General features: G+C 31.3%; 1 protein-coding gene across 4 annotated transcripts in view; it reads right to left on the reverse strand.

The window, feature by feature from the left end:
• TAF2 (TATA-box binding protein associated factor 2) overlaps positions 1-26,787 on the reverse strand; it is an 80,415-nt gene that overhangs the window by 32,768 nt on the left and 20,860 nt on the right. For all 4 annotated transcript variants that reach the window (XM_031947143.1, XM_031947141.1, XM_031947142.1 and 1 more), the window contains exons 9-22: positions 23,226-23,325; positions 20,870-20,955; positions 19,904-20,039; positions 17,775-17,929; positions 17,054-17,168; positions 16,600-16,709; positions 14,795-14,860; positions 13,814-14,066; positions 11,914-12,054; positions 11,373-11,483; positions 9,205-9,398; positions 8,369-8,508; positions 2,512-2,581; positions 185-294 (exon numbers count right to left, since the gene is read on the reverse strand). In XM_031947143.1, the coding sequence (XP_031803003.1) occupies positions 185-294; positions 2,512-2,581; positions 8,369-8,508; positions 9,205-9,398; positions 11,373-11,483; positions 11,914-12,054; positions 13,814-14,066; positions 14,795-14,860; positions 16,600-16,709; positions 17,054-17,168; positions 17,775-17,929; positions 19,904-20,039; positions 20,870-20,955; positions 23,226-23,325 (1,787 nt within the window). The remainder of the gene's footprint in view (positions 1-184; positions 295-2,511; positions 2,582-8,368; positions 8,509-9,204; positions 9,399-11,372; positions 11,484-11,913; positions 12,055-13,813; positions 14,067-14,794; positions 14,861-16,599; positions 16,710-17,053; positions 17,169-17,774; positions 17,930-19,903; positions 20,040-20,869; positions 20,956-23,225; positions 23,326-26,787) is intronic.

Here is a 26,787-nt window from a genome sequence, read left to right on the forward strand (position 1 = left end):
TTCATTAGATCTTTTCAATAAACATACTGACCAAGGATGTTAAGAATATTTTGGAAGAAAAAAAAGTAAATCCTAAATTTCTTCAGCTCTTAAAAAATCTATGGATACCACCTATAAGTTCTAAACAGTCCCAAAAAGCAGACATAAAATAATAGTGTTAAAAACAAGAGCTATTTGCTCTCACCTGAATTCATAAGTTTCCAAAGTTGGTCTACCAGTGCTTCATTGCATAAGGGAGAATCCATGTTCTTGGTGAATGGTGGATTCCTGGTGAGCATATTTAAAATTTTATGCCTGAAGATAAAATGAAAACAAAATATTCTTGAAAGAAGACAATCAACTCTTTCTAGACTTCCACAAAAATCTTATTTCAACTGTGCCATGTAAATGAACTGAAGTTCCCAAAGTAGGGTATCACATTGTAATTATAAGATCTAACAGATTTCACAATGTTGGAAAGTTTCTCATATGCTCTGGATGACTTTTTCCAATAAGCTAAGTGTGGAAAGATTCATTACCAAAAGGCTGAATACTAGTTGATAAATTCTATAGGCATGGCAATCCATGAAACAAAGAAAAATACAAAAGTTTTAAGTCCTATACACTTTTAGTACTTCTTCAGAGACTGTGGTAGTGACAGAAAAAGAGGGTAAAGTGTGCTAAGAATAATAGTTCTTAGACCATCCATGAAAATTGTTAACTATTTATATTCTAAATTGTCCAATAAACAAATTAACATACTACTAGAGTGAAAGATTCATATCAAACATTGATATTTTTGGTATAAATGAAACCAGAAAACAAAAGGAACTTATAAATAAATGAATGATCCTTAGAGACTCAAAGACTCTCCTTATAAAAGCAAATAAAGGAGCTGGTTGAAATATCATTTCATGGGATCACTTTATCAACTCATTGGTCATGCAATTTCATTATAACCATTTGAAAAATAATCGACATGAAAAAAATAACTTCTGGACTGAATGTGTCACAGAATGAAGAATCATAGAACAAGAAGTAAAGAAACATGACAAAAAAATCGCTAAAAAACCTCCAAACCAATTTGATACAAACATTAATATCTGGAGACTACAATGAAAATGAATATGGGGAGCCTTGGAAAGTTTTTTTTAGAAAACTTTGCAGAGGATTGAGAAACCAGAAAAGTCAAAGGCTTAAAAACAATGCAGAAGCTTCATACCTACATTTTTTTCTTCAAAAATAAAATTAAGAGAAATTGGACATGACAATCACCAAAAAAACATTACAAAAAACAGATTAATTACAATCTAACAGTAAATGTCTGATGACATGACAGTCAATTCTGAATCATCTGTCCTGCAAGACCACTAAATAATTAGGATTAAGATCAAAATCAATACTAAATGAATTTAAGGAATAAAAATAAGTTAAGGCTCGCAATTAAAACAGCTACATCTTCACCCAGTAACAGATAAGTAACAGGGCAGAAACTGTGGAAGATGTGAGCCAGGATTGTGGAGCCAGACATGGGAGTAGACCAGAGAAGGAATTGGCAATTCAGACTCAGCCTTGTGAGTACACAAACTTAAAGCACAAACCCCAAAGAAGGTATCTTAGATTCAGTGCAAAATAGGACTTTAGCACTATCTCTCTGTTCCAGAGAGAGTGTATCAGACTCAGCCTATGGGCAAAGAGGTCTCTGCATTTCCTCACTCATCCAGAAAGATTAACAACTGACATTCAGCCCACAAGTGAAAAACAGAGATTATAGACTGCACTGTGAATCTGAACCTACAGAATCTTCCAGATAGCTAACAAATGCTGCTGCCAGCAAGTGTCTATTGAGGCTTCACCCAGGGCAAATCTGCAGTTATGTTGTCTAAAACCTAACCTGAGGAGTAGTCAGAACAAGCTATTATCAGAAATCATATGAAGTCCTGAAAGTATGTAAAAGATAGTGGTAGAAGATAGGACAGACCAAGACCATACAAAGGCCACGCCTGGCAGGCTTTTCAGAAATTCACAGTCTGGCCCTAACACAAAGTCTTCATCTGGGGGCACTGAGAGCTCAATTAGTCTCCTTAGTCATATAGCTAGTGAATGTTAGAGGTAATATTTCCTGAACTCCAAGGTTGGTACTCTACTATGCAACATTGCCTCTAACTTTAGAAGAACATTTTAGTCTGCTTTAAAAATAATAATAATAATAGCATATTATACACTATTTGTGATATAGCAAACTGAATTTTTTTTTATCAAATCAACTTCTTTGCAAAAGAAGTTATATTTTAACTTATAAAGTAATGAACTACTTTATAGTATTAGCTTCCAATAAATTGCCAAATGGCTTTTTAAAAAATTATTTGCTTAAATACAAAGAGTAAAAGTGGACACTTAAGTACATAATCATACAACAATTCCTTAATTTTCAAATTGTAAAATAGCTTATTTTAAAATTGTCTAAAATGACTCTAATTCATTTAAAATGTTATAAATACAAAATATTACAAGTAACAAATATAAACTAACCTTACATATGGTACAGGATCATTTTGAATCATGTTAAGCAACCACTGTAATTCTTCATAACTTCTATCCACTGTAAACAAACAAACAAAAAAAATGGCAATAATTAGTATCAGGTAATGATTTAATGAACAAATTCCTGCCAAGGCCTATCTTTGAATTATCTCCTTTCTTAATTGGAGAATTAAACTCTCCTTCCCCTGAACTAACATAAAACTTTGTACTTTTATTTTCACCCTTTCCAAATGTAGCCTGAATTATATTTATCTTCTGTACTTTTCTGTTTCTCACTAATATTTTTTTTTTTGTTAGAGGCTCTGTTAAGAAGATTAAGTAAGCTTGCACAGGAATAACTGTTAAACACATTCAAAGTGAATGAGGTTCCTTTTGGTACCTTCTTCATTTTGTATTTAGAAAAAAAAAAGGCACTTGATAAGTATTTGCTAATGATAAAATGTAAATTTAGGAAATTAAGTGGAAAATCTCCACTAATCCTTCAGAATTGAAAATGTAATAAGCCTTTTATATTTCATGATTACTTTCAACAAGTCTATCAAGATTTTGTAGGTTATTTTTCACAGAACCACACAATCTACCAGTTTGGAAATAATTTCATAAAAAAAAAAAATAAAAAAAAAAAAGCCTACCTAAAGACTCTCCATGATGAAAAGACTATCACTAATTAATTAGCTGCCTAATTAAATTTTAGAGAGTTTTCACTATTAAAAAAATTTCCCCCTGAAATCAAATCTAACTCACAAATTTCCAGCCATTGTTCCCACTTCTGCCCTTTGAAGTCAAAAAACCTCCACTATTCTGGTCTTTTCCATATAAAAACCCTTTAAATACATGATGACCCCTCTTTTTTAGGCTAAATCTCTCCAATACCTTCAATCACCCAGGAAACTACAAGCTCTGAGGGCAAGAAGTTGATTTGATAAAGAAAATTCAGTTTGCTATTTCACAAATAGTCTATAATATGCTATTACTATTTTTTTTTTAAAGCAGACTAAAATGTTCTTCTAAAGTTAGAGGCAATGTGGCATAGTAGAGTATCATTTTTGTTTTGTAATCTCCAACAGCTAGCAGAGTACATAACAGGTGTTCAATAAATGCTTGTTTACTTAATTGAACATGCCATGAATTCACCATACATAATGTTCAACTCTGACCAATCTCCAAGTTAATTTTCTAAAATGAGATGTTAAACTGACTCACTACTTCCATCAAATAAGGAAGAAATACAACAGGCTTGCCATGGTATGTACAGTCTAGCACAATGCATGCTATCAGTATCTTTTGGGATCCTAACTCTGTCTTTGATATACTAACAATTTCCTTACCTTTGCATCATCTGCAAATTTTATAACTATGAAATCTTTACCTCAATCCAAAAAATTGATCACAGATTCTTGGTGTACTCTGGAGCCTCTCTCAGTTTAAAAGAGGGGAGTCTGTGCCTTAACTATATCTCAAACACTCATAAATTCTGTTCCTCAAATCATAAGGATTATGGTAACCTTTATTTTTTCTTTTCAACTGGGTTCCTTTTCTTTTCTAACCTTAGAAATTATTTAATTCTTTTACTTAATAGGCAGTTACTAGGTCATGCTGAGCAAACCTAGTTCACATTACTGTAATTATTCACTTTATGTTTCTGTTTAGCATTTCAATTATAACTTCTACTTTGTCACTCTGTGAAAGTAATTTTTTTTTTCTTTTCAGAAATGTATTTCCTCCTTGGTGAGGAAATGATCCAATGGAAAAAAACATTGGATTTGGAGTAAGAAGAATTAAGTTCAAAGCCTGGATCTGCCTTGTAACACCTGTATGGCCTCAGGCATGTAAGCCACTTTGGTCTTTATTCCCTCATTTGTTAAGTGAAGGAGTTGTAAATGCCTTCTCTATTCCCTTATAGCTATCAATTTATGACCTTATATTTTGAGATCTGGCATTTATTCCTCTTTGGATTTTGCTGGTTCAAGGGCTAATGTCCAAGTAATAAATTAATAATTTTTATTCATTAAATCACATACAGGTAACAATTCCATCTCAGTTTAACTTTTTGCAAAGTTTCCAATTATTCTATCTCTCTTTAAGGCAACATTAACTATTTAAATACTTATAACATTTATTACATTACTGCCTTCTCAATGGATGTAGAAAGGTGTGACAGATGAAATTGAAACTCAGATTTTTTAAAAAATGAATGTAAACTTAAATTCATGTTTTTAAAAAGCAAATAAAAGAAAAGCAATAACTTTTACTTTACTATAAGACTTTTCAGAGTAGGAACATTTGGGCAAGGAGATTATAAAGACTGAAGTTGAATTCCAAATATCTATTTTTTCTTCAAAACAGTATTTGGAGGTCTATACAGCTCTTGTTAGTTGATACTTATCTTTTATAACCTTTTCAATCAACAGATCAAATACTGTTACATTTTCTGCCTAAGACACTAATTCTATTTTCTTCTTCTGCATAATCCTCTCCAATTATTTTAGTTCAGTTTTTAATTAATTCAAATAGTTCCAGTTGAAATGTCTAGCACATTATATTTTCAGGAAACAATTGTAAATAAATCCTACAACTAAACTTCAAAGACATCTCTCTACTGGGTCAATTAGCTATAAATATTAATAATCTTCTATTGATAAATGTAAGCCTAATACAGATTTCACTGCCTACTAAGAATAAAATAAACTTATTCTGATACTAGAAATTTCCATAATCTGTTTCCAATCTAGTTTTCCAGGCTTATTGCAACAGCTCCTGTGGTGTTCTCTTCTTTTTTATAATATATGATTGTTCTCTCTGGGAACAGGTTTCTTGGGGAGGTTTTTTGGAGGCAGCCTTAGTTTCAATTCCAAGTAATAATCACCTCAAATGCAACCAGGAGTTAAAATCCAATCTTTTATTGTCTCTTCCAAAATAGCCCGATTAGTTTTCTTAGTGGCCTATCTCCTTCCTTGGTTCCAAGAACTTTTGTTGCTAGTCCTTTGCTTCTAGCTCTGCCAGCCTTATCCTCTAGCTCAACTCCAACTCCTGGCAATCTTCCGAACTGACTGACTGACTGAAGCTCTTTTTATGCTCTTTTCAGAGGTATAAACTCAAAGATTGACTCCTCCTCTGAGAGTGGGATTATGGGAGGTGTGAATTTGGATATCTCATACTGAACCCTGAAATCTCCTAAACATGTGAACTAATGTGTTAACTCTCAAAGGTGTTAACTTAAGCATTGTTTCTATCAATTCCATTGAGTTATCACCTTGTTTCAAGTTCTGGCTCATAACAAGCTTCCCTAACTTGAATAGATCATACATGTTATATAATTAGTCACCATCATATGGGTTCATCCTCTCTTCATTTTCATGCTTTTATTTGTACTGTTCTCTAAGAATGGGATGGATCTCATCTATTGGGATCTGGTTTGGTTGAAAATCCTTAAATTCCTTTAATGGCCCAATTCAGAGTTTGCTCATGAAACCTTACCAAATATTCAGAGTTAGAATAGTTTCATCTTCAAACTTCTACACAAGTCCTTTGCTTTTGTACATTCAATTTTTAGGTGACACAGTGGGCAGAGTACTGAACCTGGAGTTAGGAAGACCTCAGTTTAAATCTGGCTTCTGACACTTGCTGGATTTGGACAAGTCACAACTTGTTTCAGTTTCTTCAGCTATAAAGTAGAGATAACAAAAGGATCTACCTACCAGGATTGTTGTAAGAATCCAATAGGATAATTGTAAAGTGCTTAGAATGGGCCTAACATATAGTAAGCATTATATAAATGCTAGTTATTATGATTATCATAATTAATTATAAGTTTATTATGTAGATGTCATACCTCCCTGGAATTACACCAAAAGTTGAGAAGAAAATGATTTGATATTTCCCATTTTGATGAAAAATTTTTGCTCTTCAAGAATATATCAAGAATAAAATACATTACTATTGCATTTGGAACGTCGTTGGCATGAAATAAGCAGTAAAGAAACTAACAGGAACTAGAAATGACTGGAAAGCATTCTTTAGCCCAGATCATGGAAAACCCAAAATGAAATAAATAAAATAGATGATGTGTGCATGTCAGTACTGACTTGAAGTTTTGCCTTAATTGATAACTTTTGAATCCTGTCACTTTAAGGATGAAACCTACTTTGAATTTTTTTTTTAAACTCTCAGTATCTGAATGAAGGATAGTAATGATTTAAATCAACCAATTTAACCATATTAATTTGATTTAATGAATTTATAGCTATCTTTTAAAGATTCCTGTCTCATTACTGTTCTTTTAAAAATTATAATCCACTTCTGATTTTTTTCAAATAAAAGCAGACCAAAACAGGATATGTAGAGACAAAATATATCTCAGGATATAGAGAACTATATTGTAGTTAAAGGAATTCGGTGTAGGGACACCAAAATAGTTTATTTTAAAATTGCTATCAAACTTATATTTTAATTCTCAATTGGAATGCAAGGTGCATTTAAGCACCTCAGAGTTCACCTGAAGAGTGTAGCCAACTAAGTAGTGAAATAGATATTATTTTATGAAAAAAGTATTTAAAATGAGAAGTTATGATAAATGGAATTTTTAAAAGTCCTTTACTATATTTTGAAATGTCTTTTCTTTTCCAATTTTCTTAGTACTATGATTCACATAGATTTTAACAAAATGATCACTATTTATGAAATAGAACTTCCAATTAATGAGCTATCTTTATAAATAGTATCAGGTATCTAATAAAGAGGAATACTACTGCTTCATTAAAAACAAAAGTCTGTTTCACTTCTTAATGCTGCTTTTCTTTGAAATATTATATATTAGGATTCTTTGGACATCTGCCCTGCAGTGTCATTTGTTCCAACCAAACTTAAATGTCTTTGATGCTAATGAATTTAGCTTATTCTTAAAATTTTACATAGTAACTAGATATCACTTTGGGAACCAAAGACAAGTCTGGTCTTTGAACACAGTGCATCTTTTATGAGTTTGAACAAGTGCTTCCAGTTGCCCAGACTTCTGGCAAATGTAATAGGTAACAGGAAGGTTTGTTTGGCAAAACAGATACCTCAAATTACAAAAGTTCAAGTTCTCAAATTTTTTATGTTCAGAATTGCATAGGTCATTTTTGTCTTCCAAGATATCAGAATCTAAGAATAATATTAAAGAGATTTCAATGATTCTTGGCAAAAATTAATAAGATACAATGACATATTTACCTACTCTCTACTTCCAAGCTTGATTTTTATTCTCATGATAATAGTGATGATGATGATGAAAATAGTTTACTCAGCAAACTCATCATTTAAAAGCCAATAACACCCATTTTCATGGCTTCTAGTTTGGACTTCCTTTAGATGAATTAAACATTCTTAAAATGAATTAGATTTATTTTGTTTCTAGTGCCTCAGAAAATGTCATAAGAAGTTTGATAGTTAAGCAAAGAAAAAACTTTTTTTAGTAAACTTTTTTTTACTTGGAGAAAAAAAGACTAATAATACACAAATACAATGAAGAAATTGGGAATATGTATACTCTTTCATACTATGAAACTTTTGAAAGAATATAATTAAGAATCAAACTAATGGGATCAACAGCTCAAAACTATCTATAATTTTTAATTCTTTTTTGGTAATGATTATAAAGATTCAATATTAGAATAAAAATTTAATCTTAATAAAAGTTTCCATAAAGAATTTCACCAACTTTCTAAAATAGTATCTTTATATTAAAAAATTATTAAATAACAATCTTGTAGCCAATGAAAAAAGATCCAATTATATAAAGCTGGATGCTATCTTCTTTCTTGAATATAGTGAACATAAAGTAAAAAGACAAAAACAAAAAAATTACCTTTGGTGTAATCAACAACTGCTTCCAAAGCTGCTATCCGAATGTCTACAAAGTGACCATACTCAGCATAAGACTTAAAGAGAGCAGGATCACTTGGCACATGCCCATTCTTTTGCAGTACCCGAATGGCTCTCAGACAGCTAGAAGGAAAAACATTAGTAATCTTCAAAGAACCTTAAACTGGGTAAAAATTATTCCAATTAAGAGTCATTTGTTTAAAAATATGCTTTAATTATCCTTAACAAATGCAAAAGTTGTCTAGAAGTTGCTACCTTTTAAAGCAATGAAATTCTATAACATGACTGCAAATCACATTTCAAAATTGATATGATTTAAATTTATATTTAAAATAATATAGTTTAATTGACAAGATAGCAATTTTGCAAAACAAAATTTCTTCAATATAAAATTTGATTTAACTTCATATTTTGTTCCAATAATATTTATAGTTAAAATTTTCTTTAGAATTAAAAACATACAGGCAAAACTATAATTTCATGCATTATAAAATAGTATAAGTATACTATAAAATAGTTTAATAGTATAACATCTCAAAAATCTTAATCTTGTAATATATTCATTTGGATCATACGCTATTTTATGACAAATATGTTAAAACATGTGCTTTAATTTTATGCTAGAATTCACTCACAATATACTTTCTTATGTAAAGCTTCAGTTAAACTACTGTCTCTAGATAACTTTTCTAAAAGCTTACTTTTCTATGCTGCATTGAATATTTTTTCTTGAGAAATAAAATATATCAAGAAAAAAAATAAGTGACATTTCCAATGGCATAAAACAATGTTTCTAGCATAATAAGAATTTAATAGTACCTGACTGTTATGGTGTGTCTGTAACTGGGCAGAAGCTTTTCCATATTTAGGAATCTAGTGATTTCTTCAAGAATAAGTCGAACATCTGGATTTAGGTTATCTAATGTTCGAACTTCATTATTTACGCTGACTGCAGGTGTTACTGAGTTGGCAAGTGCATCAATCATTTCTGCACGATAATAATTATCTGAAAACTAAGCAAAAAAAAAAAAAAAAAAAAAAAAAAAAAAAAAAAAAAAAAAAAAAAAAAAAAAAAAAAAAAAAAAAAAAAAAAGACCATGAGGGTAAAGAAGAAAGAAAAAAAGGTCAAAATAATCATTTAAATAGTACGAACACTGGTTGGTTGGCTATTGTCCTTAATTCTTGAAGATGGCCAAAATGCCATGACTATGTTAGAATCAAGTTACAGTATATTTGACTGGCTGATTAGACAGTATGAGCTCATAATGCTCTGCACAAGTTGCACACAAATAATCCATGTGAACATTTGGGATGGATTCTCTAATTTTACACATCTCACATTTCTTCTGAACTAATTCTGCTTTGCTCATACAGCACAACACCTACTCTAATAAGGGCACATCATGCTGAGCAGTCCTGTGCCAGTGTCTCCCATGTCATATAACTGATTCTAAAGTCAAGGCCTTTAACCCTGTCAATCATGAGGGCTTATAGAAAATTACATTGAAATTGGTTGCCCAGAGAAGTTCGTCAGTATGGCACAACAATTTCATGATGGCATATTTGCCCAGAATCTGAACAATGGACAATGCTCTTGAGCTTTTCCAGTACTAATATTATACAAGTAACCACAAACTAGTAACTATACTTAACTTTTCAGTTATGATCTCATTAGTTCCCCACAGCAACCCTGAGAGATAGGTATACTTGTTATTTCCACTTTATAGATAAAGAAATTAAGTCAACAATAGTTAACTGACTTGCTGAAGGTCCCAAAGAAGATATCTGCATCTGAACTCAAGTCTTCCTAACTCCAGAACCAGCACTTTTATCCACTGTCCTACTTAGCTGCCTCTAAATAAAAAAAAAAAATCAGTAAAACTACATTTCTGGTGAAAAAAAAATTTTTTTTTTAAAGGGGAGGTAAGACATTCTACTTTTGAATCACCTTATTTGTTAGGAATTATTTCCTGATGGTAAGGCTAAGCTTGCCCTTGGCAAGTTCTACTCACAGGTCCCGGGTTCAGCCTTGCAAAATTACATAGAACAAATCTAATCCTTCTTCCACAGGCTAGACTTTTCACATATTTGAAGACAACTATTATGATTCTCTAATTATCTACTCTTCTTCAGGTGAAACTTGCTCAGTCCCTTCAACTGGTAACCATGTATCAACACTCAAGACCCATCTAGATCCTGTTTGACCTCTGCATACTTCAGGCTCATGAAGATCTTATTTCTTCCCAATGTCCTTCCCTAAAAGAGACTAATTACATAATATTACAACTGTAGGTTGTTGATCAGAGCAGAGGACAGTAGGACTATCACCGACCTAATTTTAGAAGAAATGCTTTTCTTAATGAACCCTCTCCTTACCACAAATTATACTTTTTTTTAAAAACTCAGGCATATTTCTGTAAGATCCAAAGAAGCTCTGTGAAATTTCTCACTGTGTTTTCCCAAAACAGATTTTTCAACCAAACTGTGCAAAGAACTGAACCTTATAGTTAATGACTTTACTGAAGTAATAAACTCAATAGTGAGGGCATCCTAGTTTTGAAGCTTTATCAAAAGAGTATGCTCAGATAATTAACAGAACATCCTAATACTCTTTTTCACTGGTTTGTGAGACTTTAATTTTTAAACAAAGTTTTAAAAAACCCCATAATACCAAGATTCTTAAAAACAATTGTCCTTTTTAAAGATGAGGAATCAAGGCAACTTGCATTCAAAATCTGGATGAAAACTAGAAGAAATAAATCAAAAGAAATATACTGATACAAAAGAAAATTTGAACTCTACATTTTAACTTTAAAAAATTAAACTAGACTTTATCAATTACTTATACTCAAACTATTTACACAAATTTGTTTATATATAGTTGTATCATAAACTGTATGCTTAGAAAAAAAAATTTTTTAAGTCAAGTCAGTTAAAACTACTTAAAAGTAATATATCACAGGGAATATTTATGAGTAATATTTTACCTTATTTTTCCTATTATCATTATATTTGATTAGATCTAAAATAAATGTTAGGACTTCTTTGGGACATAGATTATGGACATCTCTCAACAGAGCCATAGCAACTGGCATAGTCTATAAGAAAAAAAAAAAGAAACATATTTCATTACTTAATTCATCACACAGTCAAACAAAACAAAACTGCTTGCTTGTTCCAATGTTGACACAAAACTCTAGGTCAAAAAATTCTAAGACTTCCCAGAACCTAACCTGAAGTATACTAATATGTGAGAAAAGAAAACTGTAGAAAGTTAGATGAACAAATCTTTGATTTGCTGGTTTCTATTTCATGTTATTTGCTGAACTGAGTTGAAACCAAAAAATCATCTCTGTAGAAGATTAAATATTAGTCAAAGATAGTAGTCATTAGGAGATATATTTAGAAGAAATGGAATAAAGGTAAAGATCATGGAATATTAAATATGTCATTAGAATAGCCTATAATCTAAAATGAGTTATAAAGATATCAGTTTGAAACATTTTTCAAAAGTAAATTGGAAAATACCTTTTGTAAAAAGTAGCTTTGAAAACTCATGAAGTTGTTTGTTTTCACAATGTTTGGACAAGTCTTACAACAAAACATTCTTGTGAAGAGTGACTTCATGGCAGGAGGTCCTGTCCATGTACTCACCATGGAATTTGCAATCTGCATAATTAGAAAGGAACAAAAGCGTACTGTTAGCATGTTTGCAAATATATTTGGAGCTAAGTTAAAGACTGTCTTTTTCAAAGTGAAAATGTTATCAACACATCGATTTTTAAATATCAGTTTGTAACATTATGCCAAATAAAACTGTTGGAGACATTTTAATATTTAATAATTACTTCAATTTATCAATTTTTGTTATTAACTACAGTACTTTTCTGTTTCAAACAAAACTATGTATTCTACCAAACCAAATTACTAGTGCAAATATCTATAATTCTTATGTTCTAAATTTACTAACAACATTCCTTGTATATATAGAGCAGTGTGCCTTGGCAAGAATGAGAGCTACCTCTTTGTGAGAGATGAGTAAAGGAAGTGATAGTGACAAAAAGCAGCTGAATGATGTATACCTGTAGTAACAAAAAGTTAGAAAGGCAGTGATATTGCAGAGAATCTTAAATGTTAAGCTAAAAAAATCTATACTTTATTCAGGTGGACAGTTAAGGTTTTGAGGGCATTGGGAGTGTTATGAAGACAGGAATTAATCAAGATTAACCTGCCAGTGATGACTGTGAAGAATTAGAAAGGATTAGAAAACTACCACAATAATTCAGGTGAAGAAGTATAAGGGCCAATACCAGGGTAGTCTTCCTAGAAATGAAAAAATGGCAAAAATTCAAAAGATACTTTGTACAAAGAATTAACTAATCAGATATGAGGGGAATGGGGTCAAAGATAACTAACAGGTTCTTGGCATAGGAAAATGATAGTGACATTAGCTAAAATAACAAAGTAAGAAAGAATAACAAATTGTGTGTAGAAAACAAGAAATTCAATTTAGAACATAATGTATCTGAGAAACAGTAAGATAGCACAATGTATCCAATAGGTATTTGTAAATGCAAGTCTAGAGTCAAGAGGAGGGCCAGGACAAGAGATAAACCTGTTAGATCAGAGACTATTAAAGGCAAGGGCTACATCTTATTTAATCATTGTATCTGTGCCTGTGCCAAGCACAATAAATTATATGTTGTAGATACTGAATAAATAATTACTTAAGTTGATGCATTTCTCATTAACTATGTAGAAAAAGAATAAAACAATGTACACAACTCTAATGCAATAAGAGACCAAAAAAAACGGTGCTTGGGTCTTTGTGCAATGTTTTAAACAAAGTAACACATTCCTTCTATTAGAAAAATATAACTGCAAAAAGTGTTTTAAAAAATATTTGTCCATAGTTTTTAAATTTTTTCTTTCAATTGTTATACATCTAAACAAAAATGCTTATTCTTTATTATGCAATATTTCTTAGTTCTAACACCTTTTGAGCACATTAGAATTTATTAGTGTACCCAAAAGAAATTATAGTTATCATAGTATTTTAAATATGAATGATGATAGATTTTAACTCTTTAATGGGAAAATATGAGTCTGAAAAAGCCAAGGAAATCTCCACCCAGGATACATTTATCTCTCTATGTTAAAAAGAAAAAAATGTTTTAGGTCTATAAAACAAATAATATATGGAAAAATCTCTTCTTGTTTCAAAGTTTCACATTTCAATTTTGACAACTTAAAAAGTTTTCTCTGGTATTCTTTTTTTCCAAACTAAAATCATGATACTATTTTCAAATCAATTATATTAAAAGCATTTGGCAAAAAAAAAGTGTATCAAGAAAATTTTAAAATTACAGCAAAAAAGCTGAAAATAAGTCAAAATTCTTATTTTATTTCTATGTTATAAAAATCTTACCTTTGCAAGACAAAAGCAAGCCAGCATTCTCACTCGGTAGAAACATTGTTCTTGTTCTAGTATATCTGTCAGTGCAAGTCTTGATGCTGGAGTGGGAAATTTTTCCAAAGCTAAAATGGATTCCTCCTGTGCAACTACATCTCTTTCATAGCGAAGCTGATATTGCCACATGAAATCAGACTGCTCAAATTCAACCTTTCTCAAAACTGACATATCTGGGTCTATTCTTATCCACAGCAAAGGAGAATCAGCACTAACAAAAAGATCAAAATAAAAACATTTAAAAATCTGATAAAGTTAGAAAATCAAAATAATATATAACAAACTAGAATTCCCTTTTAACAATAGAATTTTAGACAAATTCAGAATTCTGAGTTTGCCATGTATACACACTTTAAGCATATCCCACATCAATGGAACTGGAAGCACACTAAACCATTTTATCACATATATATATATATATATATATATATGAGTCTTCCATCTTCAAGCCTCTTCAGGCCTTCACTTCTATACTGAAACTGAAAAGACGGAATCAATTGTTATTAGTTAGCTCTGTGTTATGTACAAAAAAAGAGTGAGCCTACACTCTTCATACAACCAAGTAGCTGAATGTGGCTGGCAACTTTTACCCTCTTTCCAGATATAAACCAGTGGCTAAGAAGTGAAAAATTCTATTTTGTTTAAATAACTAGCTTAGCTATCACACAAATCATATCTGGCATCAAAATTATTTTTAACTTTTAAGTTTTAATATGCAACCAAAGCTACTTTTTAAAATATAAAAAAGAAGACTAACTAGACAAAGTAAAAAAGAACCTAAATCAATATAAAATAAAACAATAAAGAGAAGCTAAATAGTTGCTGTTAAAATTCAGGAGATCATTACATGTTTAGGTCCATAGATTAAAAAGTATGGATATGGATATGGAATATATGGATAGATACAGATATAGCTTTTGCTTCAAATTATTAACTTACTCCATTGCAGAAAGATCCATGTCAACTTCTTCACCATTCATCAATGGAATTTTTTTCTTTTTATTTCTATATCGGAAAAAGAAAAAAGTTAAAGGTTAAGCTGCTGAACTATTTTTGATCAACTATTTGATCAATCATTTTGTATCTATGTATACAACTGCTAACTTCACCTGCTGAAACACTTAATTTACATAGTTGATGCAACAGCACTAGATAGGGCTTATATAGAGCAAGCATCATACATTTATTAACACATGGTGCATAATGCCAACAAGTTATCTCCTGAAGGTAGGTATTAAAATGCCTTTTAACATTTGACTAGAAATAATAGTTTGAAAGAAATCAGTGCTAAATTCAAAAGCAGAAAAATCTGGAAAAAAAACTTCTTTTCTAATTCAGAGACTTAGCTCAGTTAGAAGACATTAATAATTCTAATTTCCCATCTACTCTTCTATTTGGCCTGCATGTTTCTCATTTTAAAATTGAGGAAAATATTAATTGACAAAAGGACTACAAGAAGTAAGATGTGTAATTTTCCTTTCTTTTCCCTGAAATCCAAACCTCCAAATAAACTATTGATAATTAAATATGATCCCAGCTAAGGCTAAAAACCTTTTAATTATCAATTTTATAGCCTTTGCCTACTTCTCAATCTAAGTGAGCAAGACTGAAACAAAAGTGCAACAAAATGTCATTATGCAAACAAGTGTATTATATAAAAAGTGGAAATCAAAGGTTAAAGCATATGAAATATAGAGAAGGGGCGGACTTTTTTTCAGTCCCAGAACCATCCTACTTACATGAGCTTGGATAAGTCTCTTGACTTTCCTAGGGTCTAAGTTTCCTCCACAGTAAAATGAAGGCAGCTGGAACAAGAGACCTTGGATGTGTCCCTTCCAGGCTAAAGTTATGACCCTATGATCCTAAGTAAAAACTAAGTCATGTGTTTGAGAGTTTTCAGGCATTAAGTCAATGGCTGCAGGACAGAGAGAAGAAGGGTCATTTGGAAGAAATTGTGGGGGCTTTTAAAAATTATTAGTTTTCATTAATGTTTTATGTTTTTTCATCATGTTAATTTTCTCTTAACTTAGGGTGTCGTCTCTTGTAATAAAGATTTATAAAAATGAAAAAAGAAATTAGGTCAGAAAAACCAAGCAATATATTACTTGCTTCTTACAAGAAAGAAGACACAAGAAAGAATGCTGTCCAACTTAACTGATATGGTGATTAGTCCCCCATCTCTGTAATTTTAAATAAGGTACATTTTCTCAAGGGTCTAAGGCCATACTTGGTTATTACAATTATATTGCATTTATTTTCATTTCATTATTCTTTTCATTATAATTATTGTGTACGTATTGTCTTCCTGATTTGCAGTTTTCTATAATCCATAGGTAAAAAGAGACATTTTATGTAACTGTCCACAAGTCTGGGTCTTATTCTATTTTTCTAGCCTTACTGTGATTCTCTTCTTACTCTAATTTTACATAAAAATACAGAATTCCATCACACCTAACTTCCTTGAAGATCTGTCTGTCCTAGGTCCGAAATTAATTAAATTTCTGTGATCAAAAAGCACTTTTTCCCCATTTTCTTATTTTATAGAAATATTGACTTTTTAATAATCATAGTCATGTTTGGAAAGTAGCACACAGAAAGGAAATCTAATAATGTTATATTGAATATATTATAGTTTATACTGGATCAGTTCCTTTATTAAAAAATACTATCCATGCAAAAGCATTTAAACTTTTTAAGCTCTGAAATTTAAATATAAACACTGGAAATGTATGTTCAATACCTACCTTCTGCTTTTAGAATGGCAGGGTATATCATGTTTAAGACTGTTTTCTTCAATTTGCAGTGTATGATTAAATGATCCATCTAGCTCTTGCACTGTCACTTTAAGAGGGCCCTTTAAAAGAAAATATATTGTTCAATGACAGTTCTGCTAAAATAAATAAATAAATAAGAACAAATCAAGCCTCAAAAGATATTTATTAAGACTTTACTTTTTTTTTTTTAAAAGATTCAATCTTTGACTTCATTAGGGTAAAGTTCTTCCATTGAGAAAACTTTGTATAATAATTTTGTTCTGCACTAAAAAAATTGGAGATTTGCCTGGGGCACTTATCAGCTCAAATGACTTGTCCAGAATGACACATATATTAAAACATAACAGAATATAAAATTTATGTCCAGAGAATATATAATTTATGTCTAGAGAACTATAAAGACCTTTAGGGGAAAAATTCTTACCACATATTTCTGGGTTCCAGGAGAGGTATAGTCTTGCTTTATTTCTAATTCAAGAACATTTCGTTTTCTGTTGAATGCAAAACTTCCATAAAATTTTACCACCCCACTCTGGTCTCTGTAAATTATATAGGAAAACTAACACAGAAAATGGCTATAAACTAAACAAAAATAAACACCTTATCTTTCTGTTATAACATACTTTGATATCAGATGGCAAAATGTTCTAAATTTTTCTCAAAAAGACTTCCTCAAGTTAAAAAAGGATTCTCAAAGAGTAAAAAAGAAATTTACATTTTGAAAGAACAAAAATTATACTAGACTATTAATATGATACTGACGTGATATAACAATACTAAAAAATACAGTTCTCCAACATACCACCCAACTTATACTAAGTCTACCTATCTAAATGAATATCTAAAAATGTATTAGACTATAGACTTTTCTAAGTTGTCCTAGAGATCCCTCTAGTGGAACTTTTCTCCCAACACTACTTGAATTCTTTTAAATTTTCTTAACTGATTAAAAAGTACTATATACCCATACTGGGTGCAAAATTTAAATCATTACATGCTAATTTATTCTATGAAAGAAATTTAATAATATTAATGATAATCTCTAATACTGCCTAGTATTTACTCATTTCAGAACTTTCTTTTTAAGTAGTGTCAAAGATTTCCCCCCACATTTTTAAAGTACCCATGACTATTGAAAATGATACACCCATTGCTTTATTAAAGGCTGGATGTCTTTCCCAGAGACGTTGGAGATGGATTTTAAAAACCCAGATGTGGAAACCAACATTTGACTCCACATGTGTGACTGGAACTTCTGAGATGAAGCTGTACTGGCCAAACTCAGGAGTTTGTTAAAAACCTGTAAAATGAAAGTATTATAATCAGAAGGTTCAAATAACATAAAATGAACTTTTTTAATCCTATGCCCACTTTACCATATAACATTTTAAATAATTCAAAAGGCCTGTCTACTTCATTGGGATAGGTACATCCTCCCCACTAATACAAATCTCAATTCATTTATAACTTAGAAAATTATTAATAAGCATATTCTTAACTCAAAACTTCATCTTCCTTTGGTGAAAATGTTCATGACATTCTCCAAAACAAAGAGAAAGTTCTTTGGATCAATCCATTAGGATCCAGCAAAAGAAGCCTTTCCAGGACCTCCCCCAGCCTGAATTCTACTGGCATAGCCTATAAGAACCAGGGTAACATCTAGGCCCAAAGGAGATAACAAAGCAATAGAGTAACACAAGAGGGCTTTACTGTTTCCTTACATAATTCTTATGAAAACAATAAAAATCACTTTGCACCATCATGAATGAATGAAACATGTGACACATATGGAAATTGTGTATGTAAATAAAATGTCTAAATGGATAAAATCTGTTTTATAGAATATCAGAGCAGAGGTGAAAATTATATGCTCAGGGAGTAAAGAAAATGAGTATGAAAAATCTCATAAACATAAGCATTATTTATATTTCATAAAAATTAGGGTAGTTGAGAAAATAATAATTCTATAAACAAATATTTTCCTGTCTCTGAACCTCATTTTTCCTCTATATCATATTAGCTCACAGATGAACACTTAGAAACACTAAGGCTTTGTCCAATCCTAATAATGAACAACATCATAAGTTTGTTTCTTATATTGTGTGCAAATTTGTATAGCCTGACCATTCTTTAAGACAAAGTTGAAAATAGTAATTAGGACTCATGGCCACATTAAATTTAAAGAATTGAATTTCATCTTGTCCTAAGAGCAAGGCCAAGCATAAGGAAAGCACATAGAAAGGAGGGGAAAAAAGGACAAGAGGTGAAAAAAAAGCAGAGGTCATTCTAGATGATTATGCAATTACATAACAAAATCATATGGTGATTTAAAAGCTCAAATATGCAAGACGCTTTACCGTTTTAACGTGCTTAACTCACATAACAATCGTATGGAAATAAACAAATAGTAAAATTGTCATTTTACACGTGAAGAAACTGAGACTCCTGGACCTTAGATAAATTACTTAAAAGTTTGTGTTTTGATGATTGACTCAACATTCTCTCCTGCTCTGAAATTCTGTGATTCTAATTTTATATTTACATAAAATGTTGACTAAAACATAAAGTAGGTATTAGCAAAAGTTGACCCTTCCTTCGCAAAATGTATTTTTTTCTACAATTACTTGAAAGCATTAAAAATGTGTCAGAACATTATTTCATTACTGACATTATCAACATTCCATGTAATGCCTCAAAACTTGTAAAATGAAATCATGCATCTCTTCAACATTTTTACTGCTGAAAGCATTTTGACAGGTATTCCCATTTTATTTTTATAACATATCTAGTGTGAGTAAAGATGATAGTTGTTGTAAAAAGGTTTGCCTTTGAGCTATAAAACCTAAGAACATGGTAGATTCTGGGTCATTGGAGATCTTTAAGTAAAAGACAGATACCAGATACCTTTTATCCTGGCTATTATAAGATGTATTCCTAATCTACACACACACACACACACACACACACAAATAAATTCTATATAATGATTTAATAACTACACTTAGAAATCCTTTCTTATTCTGAGTCTATGATAAAAATAGTTGTTTTCATCTTATATATGAGGAAAGTAAATTTACCAAGTGACTTTCCTAACATGTCTGTAAGGTCAGTTATTATGACTTCTATCTCACTGTGCAAAGAAGCTTTTTTCCATAAAAAAGAAATGTAGCTAGATAGATACACACACACACACACACACACACACACACACACACATACACACACACTACATATGCATAATTCATTAAATATGTAAATGCATTGATCCACTTACTTGTAGCATAAACTCCATACTTATTCTATTTTCAATCAACCTCATGACAAGATGAGCTTTACATTGGAACATAGTATAATATTCCCAGGAAAGCGTATGTGGGTGCTTTATTGAAAAATGTAGATGTGAAGCTGGGCTACAAATAAATAACAGTTTTACATTTTAAAAACATTATAAATCACATAATACAAAAATAAGTAACAAATACGTAGGAAAGGCTATGTTAAAAAAAGAAGATAAAAAATAAAAATTAAAAAAGAATACAATTTCATTTGGACAACAAAGTAGTACTTGATTAGCAACTATATGGTATTATTATTGGAGTCCATTTTGTCTATCTGCTACAGTGAGGGTTATCTTAATAACCATCTGGGTCTAGCAAGGACCCAGAAAAACAAAATAATGTTAATAATATAGGAGATCTTGATCCTGAGAGCAAAATAAATTTTGTTATGATTCTATTATTCTAAGTTGGCATAGTTGGTATCTCTAATATCACTAAAAACTCATTCTAAAATAACTCAGTCCAGAGCCACTGAGGTATTTAGTCACCTAAATAATAAAATTCTTGACAAGCACTTATTTCAATAACTCAATTAAAAGTTTTAAACTAGGATTCGATAGTTAAATTTACACTGAAATCAAGAGATGATAGAAACAGGAGTAAATCAATAAAGGTTATATTCTTCAAAGAAATTTTAAAAGAAAAAAATTGTTTTTTTCCACTTAAAATAGTGTTTTATGATCATATTAATAAAAGTAAAAAAAAAAAAAGAACTAATGAGTTAAGTAATAACAGATAATAAAGAATTACTCAAATGTATTTGAGGATAATTAATATATGTTACTACTCTTCCTCAGGATTCAATTCTCACCACTCATACAAAACATATTAATGATTCAATAAAACATAACTTGTAACTTCTTATTGCTAAAAACAAACAAACAAACAAACAAAAAACATACTTATCCTTCTCTTTTCCTCCACCAAATATTGGATGTAGTAAAACTCCACCAGTTTTCAGTTCATATGCCACTATTTGGTCTAACTCCTAAACAGTGTAAAATAAAAATAGATTATGATGAATAATGTTTTCATATAAAATTTTAGAGCTTTGTAATGATCTTTAATTTCCTGGAATCATAATTAAAAATTTCAAAACATTTCATAAAAATGTTATTCTCCAAAGAAAATAAAAGCAAATAATTAGCAGAAATACATTAGAGGCGAAAAAGAGTTTTCTCCAATTTGTAACTTTAGGATCAACAGTGGCCTGAGCAAAGTCTTCTTTTGGCCCTAACCACTCTCTATGACTGTTTAAATAAACAGTCATGTTTTCTTCTTCTTTGCCATGTCTTCTGGAGAAAGAACTTTAGCATAGTCAAAAAGAAGATGAAGGGGTTAATTTCATGTTTCTCTCTTCTATTAGACTATGAGTTTTTTGAGAGCTGTGTATTTTTTTCCAATGCCTAGGCACACATTAAACATTTAATAAATTCCTGTTAACTCACCATATGAACAACTATTTCAAATCAATAATATGAAAAATGCAAATTAAAATAATTTTGAGGTTTTACCTCATACCCTTCAAAGTATCAAAGATGATTAAAGTAAAAAATATTTAGTCTTGCAAATTAACAGGCTACTCAGGCATACTAATATAATGTTAGTGGATATGTGAATTGATACTGCTATTCTAGACAACAATTTGAATTATTCAAGAAAAGTCACTAAGCTACTACTGGCCAGAGGACCTACAGGAGGAAAAACAGAAAGGTTTTATATAAACACCAACAGTCACAAAAACACTTTTTATGGTAGTAATAAATGGGGAACAAAACAGTTATCCAAAAATTTGGGAATGGATAAATAAATTAGAATATAAACACAATGGAATATACTATTCACAATAAGAAACAAAGAACTCAAAGAAATGTTAGATTTAAATAATACAGAGTAAATTAAGCAGAACTAAGAGAACAAAAGGTACAAGGATGAAAATAATGTAAATAATAATTAATAGTAAATTATAATAAATAATGTAAAATAGCACTAAAAGCAAATTAACTCTGATTAACTGTACTGATCAATATTGATTCCAGAGCAGAATAGCTGATAAGCCTTCTTCCTCTAAAAGAAACAGGCAATCTTGGGTATAAAGTATGGTATGTGCTGTCCTATACAGTCAGTGTCAATTTTGCTTATTTTTTTACTTTGTCACAAGGAAATGTTTGAGGGTAAAGGATATGTAGATTTTTTTTTAATACATAACTATGAAAAATGACTGAAGTATAATGTCAAAAGGCAAAAATAAACCTTAAAAATGTTTTTTTAATAATTGAGTCCTATATCACAGTGACACAGGAAACATTTAAGAAGTATCTTAATGAAGCAATCATTACAACTATGCTGAACACATAAGTACATAATGCTCTAATTGCTGACAAAAAGAAAAGCATAGGATTGCAATCCTAAATGTTAGAATTTGTTTCGGTGGCAATTGACCTTGAGTATGATTTATGCTGACATGAAACATGGAAATATACTATTTTCACATTAAATTATGGTGCCAGTCCATGTACTAGATCTAATCCTAGATGTTATATCTTAAAGAAAATATACTATAATCTGAAACCTCACGGAGAAGTGTCACAAAAATTATCAGATAGTGTAAATTGCTATAAATGACCAAAAAATAAAATCAAATAAAAAATCTGAGGCTTTTCAATAAGAAAATGAGAAGACTGAGAGGGAAAACAACAGAGATCATTATATAAAACACCATGGATTTAATTCATTCAGCATATTCTAAAACACTGAAATAAAGGAGCACCATTTGCAATTCAATCAAGGAAAGTTTAAGAACAGTAAGAAGTATCACTTCCCAGAATAGAAATTAACTTTTTATTCAGCTCAATATTCTAAGAGCTAGTCCTGTCAGCAAAGAGAAATTAATTCATATTTGTCCAACCAAATGTCTGGACACAATTATGAATGACAGACCCATTATTGGCTATTAAGATAAACTAAAATAGATCTAACTTTTAAGACTGATGTCAATGAGAATAACCTGATGCTTCCACAGAATGTCTTGGGGTCTGACAAAGCTTAGCAATTTTTTGTGTTGCTATAAATTAATATCATAAAGTAAAGTAATCAAGAAACATATGAACACTGTTTTAATGTTACAAAAATAAAAGTTACTTTATTGCTTAGATACGAAGAGAAAAACAACTATTTTTCAAAGGTTCAAAAGGATAATTTACAAATATTAGGCTCACTTAAATGCCCAATAAATATTAAAAATAATTATAATATTACCTCTTTGATCCAGTGGCGGTACTCATTAACACCAAAGGTTTTTTTCATCCAAAGTCCATAGATATAGCCTGAAATTCCCTTTAATACCCACTCATCAGACCTATATAAAAGTAAAAATATTAACAATTCTCATTACCACTTAAACTGTTTAAGAAATTATAAAACTTCAATACTCAATAAGAGTTTTACAGCTGAAAGGGATTTGCTTAATTTATGGAAGAAGAAGGGTATGAGGGAACACTAAAGATTTTAAAAGGAAATTGAGATGAGATCTATGCTTTTAGGGTATCAATTTGACAGTGATAATTTGATTCATGGCCAGATGAATCAAAGACAAGGAAAGAAAAGGAAAGAGATAGAAGAATTTTGAGGAACTTGAAGAGGAAAATCACTTGGCAACTAAATTCAACCAATTCAGTAAACAATTATTAAATTATATACAAGGAAAAATGTTTGTAGAAGCCCTTTGTGTAGTGGCAAGGAACTGGAAACTGAGTATATGCTTATCAATTAGAGAAAGGCTGAATAAGTTATGGTGTATGAATGATATTCCATTACATGGAATGTAAAAAAATGTTCTATAAAAAAAAAAAATAGGGTATTTCTAAGAAAAAAGGGTATGCCCTTTCACCCAGCAGTGTTACTACTGGGCTTATATCTCAAAGATATTTTAAAGAAGGGAAAGGGACCTGTATATGCAAGAATATTTGTGGCAGCCCTGATTGTAGTGGCTAGAAACTGGAAACTGAGTGGATGCCCATCAGTTGGAGAATGGCTGAATAAATTGTGGTATGTACATGTTATGGAATATTATTGTTCTATAAGAAATGACCAGCAGGATGATTTCAGAAAGGTCTGGAGAGACTTACATGAACTGATGCTGAGTGAAATGAGCAGGACCAGAAGATCATTATAGACTTCAATAATACTATATGATGATCAATTCTGATGGACGTGGCCTTCTTCAACAATGAGATGAACCAAATAGAGCAGTAATGAACTAAACCAGCTACACCCAAGGAAAGAACTCTGGGAGATGACTATGAACCACTACATAGAATTCCCAATCCCTCTATTTTTGTCTGCCTGCATTTTTTATTTCCTTCACAGGCTAATAGTACACTATTTCAAAGTCTGATTCTTTTTGTATAGCAAAATAACTGTTTGGATATGTATACATATATTATATTTAACTTATACTTTAACATATTTAACATGTATTGGTCAACCTGCCTTCTGGGGGAAGGTGTGGGGGTAAGGAGGGAAAAAGTTGGAACAAAAGGATTTGCAACTGTCAATGCTGAAAAATTACCTATGCATATATTTTGTAAATAAAAAGCTATAATAAAAAAATTTAAAAAAAAAAGAAAGAAAAAAAGAAAAAGCAATCCCTGAACCAATCCTTGAATGAAAAGAATTCTGAAAGGCAGAGATAAAAATGGCTTGCTTTCCAGGCATTGGGAGGAGAAAGAAAAAGGGCCAAAAACTTGTGTAAACAAAGAGAAATAGAAGGCAGCATGTCAAATTTGGTGAACAAGTAGTCCAGTTTCACTGGAACACAGTATGAATGGGAATATTGTGACATGAAGCTGGAAAGGAAGGCTGGAGCTGGATTACATAAAACCTTAAATGTCCAACTAAGAACCATGTATTTTATTCCAGAGGCAAGAGCAAGCCACTGGAGATTACTAAGCAGGAGAATGTCTTAATTTTCTATATCTCAAAAAGTTATTTTGAGAATTATATAGAAATGTGAAACAAGAAGAGGCTGGAGGAAGAAAAAATAAGTAAGTAGAATACAATATTTGAGATAAAAGATTATGAGGATATGTACAAGGATAGCAGCTGGTTGAGTGAAAAGAACATAGTAGATACAAGAGGTATGGAAAGAGAATAGAGCAGCATTGGCAACTAATGGCTTTCAAAGCATAAAGGGGAAAAAATGTAAGGTAACTCCAAGTTTACGAACTAAGATAATTAAGACAGTGGTGACTGAAGAAGAAAATCTGGAGGTGGTGTAGGTTGAAAAGGAGAATAATATAATCACTGTTATATACATACTGAATTGAGATGTTGATGTCATACCATGGTAGAGGTGTCTAGCAAATAACAGATATTGTGCAAATGTAGATTAGAGATGGATAAGTAGATTTGGAAGTTATATGCAGAGCAGAAATCAAATGCAGAGAATCTTATGAGATCACCAAATGAAAACAGGGTTCAAAACAGACTTTGCAAGATGTGGTTAAGAATGTGGGAAACAGATGACAAACATGCAAAAGAAACTAAAGAAACTAAGAAGAATCCTAAGGAGGATTATTAGGGAGATCTAGCTAAGTTCTATTCTCCCTGCACTAGGGCTTCCTTGGTTCCTTTCATATCTTTTATTGTTATCTCTGGTCCTCATGATTGTGTTTATCAGTCAGTCACCAAGCATTTATTAAAAGTTTTTACTATGTTCTATTCACTGTGCTAACTGGGGACACAAAGACAAACCAACAAAATCCAAACCCTCTACCCACAATTCTGTGTGCCAGATATGTCCCTTGCTTCACTCAGGCCTCCTCTATCATTCATCACTGTTTTTTGTTTGTTTTCTCAGCACTTTGCAGAAGCTCACATTGAAAAACCAAATGCTTATTGGCTACAATTTCTTCTGGCTAATTCCATTTCCCATTCTCCTTCTGAGGTTCCTTGTCTTTCATATTTCAGTTTTCAAAAGAATAGAGGAATTCCTTCTAGAATAAATCTACTACATGCAAGAATAAACTTATATGCTCATCATTATGCTAACTCTTCTTCAAAGGAAAGATATGACTTTGCATCTTACAATCCACCTCAGGAGCAGGTAGATGATACAGTGGATAGAGCATGGACCCTGGAATTGGAAGAACTTGAGTTTAAATCTGGCCTCAGACACAATACTTCCTAGCTATGTGATGCTACGCAAGTCACTTAAACCCAAATGCCTCAAGATAACAAGAAAAAATAATGATGAATGTTGGAGGGGATGTGGGAAAACTGGGTCACTGATACATTGTTGATGGAGTGTGAATGAATCCAACCATTCTGGAGAGCAATCTGGAATTATGCCCAAAAAGTTATCAAACTATGCATACCCTTTGATCCAGCAGTGCTACTACTGGGCTTATACCCCAAAGAGATACTAAAGAAGGGAAAGGAACCTGTCTGTGCCAAAATGTTTGTGGCAGCCCTCTTTGTAGTGGCTAGAAACTGGAAAATGAATGGATGGCCATCATTTGGAGAATGGTTGGATAAATTGTGGTATATCAATGTTATGGAATATTATTGTTCTGTAAGAAATAACCAGCAGGATGAATACAGAGAGGCTTGGAGAGACTGACATGAACTGATGCTGAGTGAAATGAGCAGAACCAAGAGATCATTATATACTTCAACAACGATACTGTATGAGGATGTATCTGATGGAAGTGGATTTCTTCAACAAAGAGAAGATCTAACTCAGTTTCAATTGATCAATGATGGACAGAAGCAGCTACACCCAAAGAAAGAATACTGGGAAATGAATGTAAACTGTTTG

This window comes from Sarcophilus harrisii, chromosome 1 (assembly GCF_902635505.1).
Source record: "Sarcophilus harrisii chromosome 1, mSarHar1.11, whole genome shotgun sequence".
NCBI classification, from domain to species: domain Eukaryota; kingdom Metazoa; phylum Chordata; class Mammalia; order Dasyuromorphia; family Dasyuridae; genus Sarcophilus; species Sarcophilus harrisii.